The sequence below is a fragment of the Leptidea sinapis genome, chromosome 24 (genome assembly GCF_905404315.1).
Source record: "Leptidea sinapis chromosome 24, ilLepSina1.1, whole genome shotgun sequence".
Lineage (NCBI taxonomy): Eukaryota > Metazoa > Arthropoda > Insecta > Lepidoptera > Pieridae > Leptidea > Leptidea sinapis.
Genome location: NC_066288.1, coordinates 12,251,709 through 12,264,074, shown reverse-complemented (window position 1 = coordinate 12,264,074; position 12,366 = coordinate 12,251,709). Strand labels below are relative to the sequence as shown.

Here is a 12,366-nt window from a genome sequence, read left to right as displayed (position 1 = left end):
ACAACGTTTGCCAGGATCAGCTCGTATAAATTATAAAAAATATCAGAAATGATTATTCATAGGAATTAACTTAATTTAACTATTAACTTAACTATTACCTAATTACAATTATACTCGTTCAATTGCTATAAGCTTGCGCAAATAGATAATAATAGATTAATTATAGCCATAAGTCTAATGACTTAGATTATTCAAGTTATCATTAGCTAATTCTTTAGCAGAGCACGTACATCTATAACAGGATCCGAATATTTCGAAGAACTCATGAGTGAAGAGTGCGGCAGTATACTAATTTGTATAAGTGGGAGTGGGACAGAGAAAGCAACTCGGCCTTTCGCTTAAATATTCATCATGTAAGAACAGCGAGCTAAAAAGTGTTATTGTCAGTGCGCCATAGAGCGCAGCGCGAGAGTCAAGTTTATTAAACTAAGTTTAAGTTTGTGCTAAGAATATCTTAATAACAACAAATATGGCGCACCGGTCGTCAAATATAATAATTTTGACTTGCTTAATAGGTAAGAGAATTTTACTTTACTTATCAATAAACTTACAAATCATTATAACGTTTCGATTATTAGACATTCTTTATCTTAAGCGTCTATTTTATACATACATGTAACATTTAAAGGTAAAAAGAGAACAAATTTTTATATCTCATTTATATAAGGAATATAACTTAATAATAATAATATATTCATTTATTATAACTGAAAGTACCAAAATATAGTGCTGCGTGTACACTAATGTGAATTATTCTAATTATTGATACTTATTCAGTATTTGATATTTTAAATATACGGTTATATTATTGTTGACTACCCATTTAGCCCAGTGGTTAGTGACCCTGTCTACTGAGCTAGAGGTCCATCCGGTAGATGCAAACATTTATATAATAAACTAGCTGACCCGGCAAACGTTGTTTTGCCATATAAAGTACAATTCACGCGATAGTTTTATAAGTAATAAAATATTGCCTATATTATAGCCTGTACATCATTTTGTTCTATTGTCAATAGTATTTGCAGCGCACGCAAAAATAGGTTTTCGATTTTACACCTTGTGTTACAAAATAGCAATTATCCCTAATTTTGAAAAAAAAAAAACATATCCTATAGCCTTCCTCGATAAATGGACTACCCAACACTGAAAGAATCATTCAAATCGGACCAGTAGTATCAGAGATTAGCGCGTTCAAACAAACAAACAAACAAACACTGCAGCTTTATAATATTAGTACAGATAAAGGTGTTTGTTTGTAAGTCATAGATGTTTGTAAGTATTTATGTTTGCTTTAAGTAAGTATATTGTATCGTTGTACAGGATATGCCTAGATTGGGGGCAAGATATTTCGTGTAAAAGTGTGTCAATGTTATGTTATTATTATTATATTATTGATACTTAAATATGTCGGATATAATTTTATTTTGCTTTATAGTATATAATAAAAAATAGAATTTAAAACAAGTGAATTTGTTACAAGCGGAAATCATACAAGGTTGTAACAGTAATAAGTTGTTCTTGATATTGAATGCCAAGTTGGTTGACATTTCCAATAGCACACAACTTAGCTATTATTTAAATATTTAAACTTAATTAATGTCTTAAAATATGTTTTATATTATACTAGCTGATACCCTCGACTTCCTCCGAATACGTAGTGTTTATAAAAATCGTTGTTTCTTAAAACTTTAAATTAATTGAAGATATGGCAATTTTTTTTAAATATACATACATAATATACTTCATGGAGTGCAGTTTAGTCTAACTTGAGAGATAGGATAGTTTTTATTTCGATTTGGGACCCAAAATTATTTTTATTTCCAATATTTGTTTTGTATGGACATTTTTTTTTTATGAGAGAATTTATTTACGCACGGTTTGACAGTTCCGCTGTGAAACGATTTCATTATAACAACAGTGAGCATATTATTCGACATCATTCTTGATGTTATGAAATATTATTTACAAATTCATAACAAAACAGTATTTTATTTATTATGTACTGGAATACAAACATAGTAACAAAATAATAATATAAAAAAGTGTGTTATTATTATAACTTTGTTGACGTAACAGATAAAAAAACAAGTACCTATGTAATATTACATAGGCACAATTAACTATTATAATAATAACATGCAAAACAAGATTGCAAAAAAACCGGCTCGCTAATTACAATCAAAGCAAATTAAAAGAGCTTTCGTAACAAATACCGATAAGTTTGCCGAACAGATTGATTTCGTAGTGGACAATTATAACGTTATTTTTGTAACAACACATACTTCAAGGATAAATATGATATTAGAGTGTTAAATTCTGGCAACACTTGGCACCAGTTCAACTTTCGCATATTACGCGACGTTAGGTAACAGTGAAATCAGCTATTGCCAAATTTTTTGTTTATCGATCTGATAACAAAGATAGATGTAGAGTTTGAAATACGAAAACCAAGATTTAATCAAAGATTTTTTTTACATTTTATTCAGTTCAATCTCTAAAGATAGTTGATATACATTATAACAATAAAATAAACAAGTATGTACTCTGCTAAATTTATACGGCTTAAATAATTGTTAGCATAATACCTCAGATTATCAATACGTCTAAAAAGCCTTAAACAACCGATAAAATCAGGCCAGGAATAATACTGCAGTGTGCGTGACAAGCTACTACACTCGCGATTTGAATGACACTTTGTGTCAGTGTGCGTGCATTCCTCAAAATAGAGGTTAGTTCTAAGTACAATTTTTTTTGAGCTTTTCACAGCTGTTAAAGTCTATCTAGAAGTATAAATGATCTTATATATCCTATGATAATTATTATACCTTTACTTATTCACAGGCTATGAGAATTGATATATCTATTTTACTCGGTACTTTTTTGAGAATTTTTAATGACTTATCACTTATTTTCTTTGTTTGTGCTTTCAAACTTACTTACTTACTTACATAAACACTGAGAGTTCAGCAAGACATACCAAGATTTACGATCGATGCGTCACTCGGATGGTTGACTCAACTGGTAAGAGCACTTGGATGGAACCCGATAGGCGCAAGTATATATTTTGGACACTTTAAATACATTGTATATACTGCAATTTAAAATGCCAAAACTGTTAATATAAATTTAATACAGTGGCAATTAGTTTCTTGCAGTTTCTTCTTATAAAACCTTAAGGTTTCCAAAGTGGTGGTGAAATCTTTGATTTAAGTGAATAAATGATTTTTCCTTAATTCTTTCTTAAATTATCAAATAAAAAGAGACCAAGAGTGAATCGAATAACCGCTTTTAAAATTAGGCAGAATAAGTAAGGCTTTGATATTAAATAGATGGATATTTAGGTAAATTCTTAAATGTACAAGCGGACAGCGCAATGGCTCACTATCAGTTGGAAATTAGTTATTTTTTCCAGAGATAAAAAACATTTTCTAGAGATAAATAGCTGATTTAATCAATATGAAGATTAATTAAAATAAAGAAATAAATATTTAATTTTACACTTAAAATATAACTTTTAAAAGAAACTATATTACGGTAATTCTTTTAAACAAAACTAAATGAGACAATTAAACAACAATCTTAAAGTCACATAAGCATGCCTAGTCACAATTCACATAACCTTTCATTCCACCAACCACATGATAGGCAAAGTATATTGGCTTCATCACAATATAATTAGATAAAACGCCTAGCGTGTATTTTAAATCAAGGTGACTAAAAGAAAGATTGTAATGACCTCGAGCTCAACTAAAACTAGGAAGTTTGCACCAACGCAAGACTGGCTTCGGTAACTGCATTTATAGTTTACCATTGCAGGATATTAATTATGCAACTGCCTTATTTAAGAGTCACATAATTATAATCAAATCAAATCAAAATCACTTTATTCATATAGATCAAGAGAATGACACTTATGAATGTCTAAAATGTTATTTCCTTTTTACGCCACTTCGGAAAAGGTTGAGCTGTAATGAGAAGAAGTGGCAAGAAATTCAATGCCTTTTTTATATCAATATTTACAGCTACATATTTTTTCAAACCATTGCAATGACAATGTATTATGTATATGCGATGCAACAAAAATGCTCAAACGTCAACTACTTAGTGCCTTCCTTACATGAGTAAGTCAAATAAAGTACATGTAAATTATTACGTAAAAACTAGAGTTAGTACAATAGATACATCAATCCACACACACCGTAAATAAAAAGTAAACCGTAAAAAAAATAAAGGTATTTTGCGAGCATTTTAGTAGACATTATAAATAAGTTATAATACTAGAAATAAGGGATTGCTTGTAAATAATAAGTAGGCTTCATAAGATACATTATAGCTTTAAGGGTAAATGTAAATGTATACACTTTTATAATAAAGTCCCAGCCACTGTTCAGGCATTTTTTATAAAAAAATGGCTCTGTCGTAAATCCTACTCCACTGCTGAATATCTAAATCATCGGACAGCCTGGGACTAGATTGTGATTATTTTATAGCGATAGAAATGACTGTACAATATTGTATATTTTTATTGAAAAGAGCGCAAAAAAACAATGCTGGGAGAGTTTCTTGCGCCGCTTCTTCTCTCTCAGAGCGCCATTTGTTTCCGAAGCGGTAGTAGTATCTAGTAGTAATTAGAAATGACATCAAAAAGAATTCTAAAAATGAAGAGTTTGTTTTTAACTGACTAGGTTCACCTAGTCAGTTAAAAACAAACTCTTCATTGCCATAAATAATACATTTATTATTTTTATTATTATATCTATAAAGGTACGAAAGTTCGAAATATGTTTATGTATTTTTTTGGATGTACTTTTCTTATTTCTATATATATATTTATTTATACTATGAGTTTTTGTACTATATTGATATAATTTACATATTTTTATAAGGGTATGATTAAGTAAATTATATTCATTAATTGAAGCACCTATTAACTAATAAGGTTATTGCAGTCACTTATTGGGAATAATTAATAAAATGGAATATCTTTTTATTGAAGAGGAGGACCAACGAGTATGTACTGGTCACCTGATGGTATGTGATCACCGCAGATGATCCGTTAAACTTAACGTAACCTATAAAATAAAGAACAATAAAATAAATTATTATTATACAAATTTCATTTGTATTTTACATTTATAGACTAATCTAACTATGCTTATTTAATTAAATTATATTTAAACTTAATTCTATATGCATTATCTTTTAAGGCAGATACAGCATGCAATTATTATGAAGCTTACAAATATTTATATGGTATATTCAAATGGAGTACACATAAATTAAAAAACGTTAACTTATTACTGAAAAAAAATCACAATATAATAGTTAGTAATAGGAATAGTTTTGGTCACAGGTAATTGGTTACAATAAAATCAGTAAATTATATTTTGTTAATATTACAAAATATTATTTAATTTATCACTAAATAAAATTTTACTACGGAATGTTTTGAGTGAGTCCCGTTTAGTATTTTAGACATCCTGGAAATTTGTGAGTTATTGCTGAGAACAGTTTTTCAAAAAGGTCTTTGAAGAGGTTAAAAGATCTTATTGTTGTGTGGGAATATCGAGAGGGAACATTAAATTTAATCTAAGATATTAAATCTGGATTATCATAGATGTTGTTAAGACTTTTATTTCTAAACAACAAATCCAACGAATCTCTTCTTTGTCCAAGCTATCTATTTTAAAATATTTTAGCCTTTCTTTGTACGAATAAAGTTCTTTAACACTTAAAATAACATTTATATAAATAACAAGTTTCATCCTAATGTCTGTAGTCTATAGATACATAAAAATGAGGTGTTATTTCCAGTATTGGCAACATCTGCTGCACAGAAGAATGTAAAGAGGAAACCAGCTCCACCTGCACGCGTGGCTGAGTCAGACCCTGACACAGATATCACCAGCTCATGTCCAGAAGACGGCTACTACGCTGATGCAGAACAATGTGACAAATACTATGAATGCAAGTATGTATCCCACCCTTATTGCCTTATTAATAAACTTCAAAGTTACTCCAAGTTTAAAATTACTACTGCCTATCATGTAATTCTGTAGTGACAAAGGTAAGATAAAGATAAAAAGTTTTAAATTTGGAATAGCTTTACTTCACGGTTACGTGAATTCGCGTAATTAATTTATATATTTATATTTCCCTAAACGGGGAAAAAATCTTCATTAAAGCTTAATTAGTGAATAAAATATTTAATATTTTTTATGGAAGAGGAGAACAAATGTTGGGGTCACCTGCTGTTTAGCTATCACCGCCACCCTTAATCTCTTGTTTCACCAGAGGAATCACAAAAGCGTTGTCGGCCTTTGAGAAAGGTTTACACGCTTTTTTTGAAGGTACCCATGTCGAATGGTCCCGGAAACACCGCGCAAGGAAGCACATTCTACAGCTTAGTTATCATCAACTTAATGATTTACGTTACAGAAACTATTACGGAGACTCTACTAAATGCGAACGCGTAGCAATTTTTCTGTACAATTGAGTGTTTCGAAAAAAATAATTATAGTGAAACGTTTATTGCCACTATCTCGTTTATCTTGATTTAAATTTACATTTTGTTTCCAGAGCTGGTCAAATAAAAGAGAAACTCTGCCCCGACGGTATGGTGTTCAACGACTATAACCCTGACGACGAGAAGTGCGATCTGCCCTTCAATATCAACTGTACCAACAGGCCGAAGCTGCGTATGTATCTAAATCAAAATTTTGTTTTAGTCTTATAATAGATAATATATAATGGAGGAAAATACATTTACGTATTTAGACCCCGCAAGGGGACCCGTATGTCGTACTCATCCCCTACCGACTGAAAACCTTCTCTACGCTGGTAGCCCTAACAGCTTTTCCAGTGAAACCGGGGCCCTGGTCTGGGAGGCTTAAAATAAAGCTCATAGATGCAGGGCTTCTCGGACGGAGACTTGAACCTCGGACCGACTGCTTGCTAGGCTTGATGGAGAAATGATCACTTGCGATCTAAGTTAAATTAAAATTAAATATCTGGTAGTGGCAATGTTCCTATCACTCTCTTATTAATAAACGCAATGAAAAGTTACTCCAAATTTAAGATTACTTCTACTAAGTTTTGGGATTTAAATAAATCACAACATTGATAAGTGACTTCAGATGATTTCACGCTAGAAAGTTAGTTAATTGATAATACACATCACTAAAATATTTTTGAAATATAAAAAAATATATATATTGAAGTGGAAATGTTAATACACGTTTTCCTAACACGTGCTTATCATTTTAACATAAATGGTTCGTCGCATCAATATAATATATGCTGTGTTAAAGGTTAACTTTGCTCGGACAACTTTCCATTCTCAAGGGAAGTGCGGCCTTGGTGGTCTGGCTTGACGGAATTTTATCTGACATGCCTTTGTATACTCAGTTCCGACTTAACATTTTTTCATCGCCTTATTAAATTAAATATTTATTTTACTAAACATAGTTTTTATGCATGATGTAATAACAATATTTTACATTTGTTTATTCTGAATTCACTGTTAGTTTAGCTTAATTATAATGACGTAAATAAGTACTTGAAGTAGAACTTAGTTACCTCTAATGGAACCATTATGTAAAGGTAACACAAAAAAAAACTATTTTAAATCTATTAGGAATCCTAATATATGATTTTGCACCAATTTGATTTCAACAGAAACGCCCATACCATCATTGCATTGCCCTCGCCAGAATGGCTACTTCGCTCACGAAGAACCTCATGAATGTGGAATTTTCTACTACTGTGTGGACGGAAAATTCAACATGATCACCTGCCCAGCTGACCTAGTGTACAACGATAAAACTGGAATTTGCACGTGGGCCGATGAAGCTAAAAAGAAGGGATGCGGCACGAAAGGTGAGTTTCATATATTCAGTGTAGTTTCATTATAGATGAAGCCACAACCTGAGTGTTAAACAAGACATACAAGATTTATAATGGATACGTCATTCGAAAGGCTCAGTGAAAAGAGGTCGCGGGTTCGTGTCCCGCATCGTTCGTAAATTTTCTTTTCAAATTTATTTGTGTAATTGATCCCAGAAGTGAGGGTAATCACTTTAAAAAACGAATTGCTTAAATTTGAAAGAGCGACATCTTAAGTCAATTTCCTAATATGCAAATATTGGGGTTCAGCAGGTTATCAACTGTAAAGTAGATTCTGTAGATCAATATTTATCAACGATACGTCACTCGAACGGTTAACTAGAAAGAGCACCACACGGAATGCGAGAGGTCGCGGGTTCAAGTCCCGTACCGTTCATAAATTTTGCTTTCAAATGTTATTTGTGTGGTTCCATTATAACGAAGCATTTGAAAAATAGCTCAGAGTCTTAAGGTTTATAATAAAATGCTCGCAAAATACCTTTATATGTGTCTGGATTGATGCATCAACTCTACTGATCTCTTGTTTACTTCTTTGAGTATCAGGCATTGAGGATTTAACATTTGAGTTTTATATGATTATCAAGATGAATCTGTATCTCCTCGCGTCGGTTTCCTCAGTGCTGAGGGTCGTGATCATCTCGACAGAGAACTTTTTTGCGTATTATTTGCCGCCATCTGCTCCTGACGGAAGCAGAGTGTAAAGCGTCGTGGACAGTGCTTTCAAGGGCAGTGCGAATCTGATCGGTCCATCGCATGGGGCTCCTTCCTCTTGGTCTTCCGTATATGAATCTGTATATGTTGATTTAAAACACACAGTGGAGGAACAAACCAACGTACTTATAAATGACCAGAAATTGGAATTTGTGGACACTACGGTCTTTTTGGGTATCACGTTAGATAAAAAGCTTCAGTGGGGTCCACATATTGCCCAACTAGCAGATAGACTCAGTTCTGCGGCATATGCTGTTAGAAAGATTAGAGAGTTGCGACCGCTAGATTGGTGTACTTCAGTTATTTTCACAGCATCATGACGTACGGTATTTTACTGTGGGGTCATGCTGCTGACATTGATATAGTGTTTGCTCTGCAATTGAGAGCTTTTCGTGCTATATATCAGCTTGGTTATAGACAGTCTCTCAAAGAAAAATTATAAGAAATAAATATTATGACTGTTCATTGTCAGTACATTTATGAAAACTTAATATACGTTCACAAAAATCATCACCTTTTTGCTCTTAATAGTGATTTTCATTATTATAACACTAGAAATAAGGGATTGCTTGTAACTAATTCTAGTAGGCTTCATAAGATACATAATAGCTTTAAGGGTAAATGTATACACTTTTATAATAAAGTCCCAGCCACTGTTCAGGCATTATCTATAATAAATAAATAAATAAAATAAGCCTTTATTGCTGTTCACAAATATTATAAATGATACTTAACTAAATATAAACTTAAATCTAAATTATATGGTAGGTTAAACAGCTTGTCTTTCGACAAAGGCCTCCTCCTCCTATGTGCGCAATAAAATTGTAGTGCCACTCAGAATTTTCGGGTTATATAAGAATCCTAAGCGGCATATCATTGTAATGGGCAGGGCGTATCAATTACCATCAGCTGAACGTCCTGCTCGTCTGGTCCCTTATTTTCGTAAATAAAAACAACATTGGTACGCTCCGGAACGAACCGAGGGCTACGTGGTTCAAAATGATATTCCAGCACATTTTTCATTCAACTGTATTTTTTAATAGACATCTTTGACTTCGACTGCCCGGCTGTGAATGAGACCTTTGGCTTGACTCATCCTCGCTACGCCGACCCTGAAGATTGTCAGTTCTTCTACGTGTGTATCAACGGCAATACACCTCGCCGTAGTGGATGCAAGCTTGGACAGGCATTTGATGACGTCAGCAAGAAATGCGAGTGGGCAAGAAAGGTCCCTGAATGGTAAACAACATTATTTATATTATGCAGCAATAAATGCTCAGTATTATAGCAGTATTGTTCGAAATTAAATTATTAAATTAAATCAAGCTTCCTTGTGCGGTGTTTCCGGGACGATACGACATGGGTACCTTCAAAAAAAGCGCGTACACCTTCCTTAAAGGCCGGCAACGCTCTAGTAATTCCTTCCTGTTGCAAGAGAATGTGGGCGGCGGTGATCACTTAACACCAGGTGACCCGTACGCTCGTTTGTCCTCCTATTCCATAAAAAAAATAGGAATTCGATTTTATCAGATTCTTCGATGCATACTTTAAGTACTGCAAATATTGTCTCATATATTTTGATATTTTTATTTATGTAACTTTTTGTCCGTACAAAATATTTGAATATAGAATTATAGGTATCATTTTATCATTTCCCCATTTACGGTTATTTTTTTTTTACAACTTATTACTTGATTACCTAATTTGCAATTTATTTTGTAGAACAAAATAAAATCAATTACTAATATCGGATTCTAAATTTCTAAATTCCACTATATTTATATTTCAATTCAACATATTATGTAGTACTGTGTTGTTTAGCATTGTATAATAAAATTTTGCTAACCCACTTTTGAACAAGATACTCGTAGATCTCAATATATAAAATTCTCGTGTCATGGTGTTAAACTTTGAACTCCTCTGTAACGGCTTGGCCGATTCTCATGAAATTTTGAGTGCATATTGGGTAGATCCACACGGAATCTTATTTTTTAATATTTTTTTGACATTTTTTTTAAATTTATTTGATTATGAGTCTGCAAAATACATACAACTTAAAATTTTCACCCATCTACGATCAACAGTTACTTTTGTATCGCGATTTTAATATCGGCAATACAACGTTTGCTGGGTCAGCTAGTTTACTAACTAATACTTCCTTAATGCTTAGTTACTGCACTATCTTATTTATGAAAATTTAAATTTCAGCAAGGACTGGTACAACGGTCGTCTCACAGATGCTGAGCTGGAAGCCTTGGAAAACCCACCAGTGGCCAAGCCAAAGCCTTCTGGTGCACCATCCCGCCGTAAGCCTCAGAGACCCAAAAGCAAGCAAGTCGAAGAAGAAGTAGAGAAATAGATATATACATATTAGATATAGTTTTAAGTAGAGTTATTAAAATCTTTTATACATTGAAAAATTTTGACTTATTTTTTTCGATACTTAATGGCATATATTATATTATAATGATATTATCTATTAGTACTAATTACATAAATATTACGTATTACGTAAGTATTTTTTTTAAAATAAATGTTGTATGAACTTGAAGGTTTATGTGGAGAAGAAGTGCATAGACACATTTTTGTTATTTAAATGCCTTATAAATACATTAAAGTAATTAAAACAAATATAACACACACTACTGCTTGAATATACATTATAGAGGTATTATCCTTGACATATAATATACCCTAATTATGAACTTAATTAAAAAGTTAATTTAATAGTTAAATAAATAATGGACGAATTTCGACCGCTGGGCGACCACTAGTTAGTTATAAAATTAAAAAATATGTACAATATTATTATAATAAATTTGTTACGCCAACTTACATAGTTCACTCATTAGAATGCATATGAGTTTCATTTTAAACACTTTGGATATATGGCTAACTATGACATGGATGTTTACCATCTGCGTTCGATCTTCTCCGCATTGGCAAAAATAAGAAATTCCAAGGTTTTTTTTAATGAATAATAAGAGTCGAGACGAGCAGGAAATTCAGTTGATGGTAATTGATACGCCCAGCCCATTACTATGAAGTGAACCGCTCGGGTTTCCTGAAAATAGTTCTGAGCGGCACGGCAATTGCGCTCGTAACCTTGAGACATATTAAGAGGATGTCTCATTTGCCCAGTAATTTCACTTCGCACCCTTCAGACCGGAACACAATAATGTTTACACATTACTGCTTCTTGGCAGACAATAGGCGCCGTTGTGGTACCCATAATGTAACCGGCATCCTGTGCAAAGGAGCGTCCCACTGATTATAATTATACCCCTCGATTTTATGTTTGTCTTTGTTGACTAACAGTAATTTATATTATTATGTTTCGGTTTGAAGGGTGGCGTAACTTGTGAAATTATTGGGAAAATTATAAATAACTTCTTATAATTTCTAGAAGTGTCGAGCAATTTCGACGATACACAGAACTTTGAGTTTTCAGCACTGCGTTGTTATTGGTAAGCCGTATCATTCACCATCAGGCCAGTCTAGTTCGTCTCGTCTCATATTCGTATGGAAAATCTTAGGCTTCAGTGAGAATGTTAATTATAATGCCTTCACTGATTTCTTCTAGAGCCTCATAAATCTCAGCATAAATATTGCAGAATCACGGCTTCCTTGCACAAAATGCTGGCTGGATACCACAGCCTTACTTACCTTCTTCTGCCGTCAAGCGTCCATTATTGACATAAAAATAATTAAACTTCTGATAGATCGATTGCTATCATATCTAACTAAATC

General features: G+C 32.6%; 1 protein-coding gene across 1 annotated transcript; it reads left to right on the top strand.

Moving 5' to 3' along the window:
* The first annotated feature begins 347 nt into the window (after positions 1-347).
* On the top strand, positions 348-11,036 carry LOC126971855 (protein obstructor-E-like). The gene is made up of 6 exons (XM_050818364.1): positions 348-515; positions 5,815-5,971; positions 6,580-6,698; positions 7,678-7,878; positions 9,660-9,855; positions 10,825-11,036. The coding sequence occupies exons 1-6, from the start codon at positions 470-472 to the stop codon at positions 10,973-10,975; spliced, it is 870 nt and encodes a 289-aa protein (XP_050674321.1). The 5' UTR covers positions 348-469; the 3' UTR covers positions 10,976-11,036.
* The last annotated feature ends 1,330 nt before the right edge of the window (positions 11,037-12,366 follow it).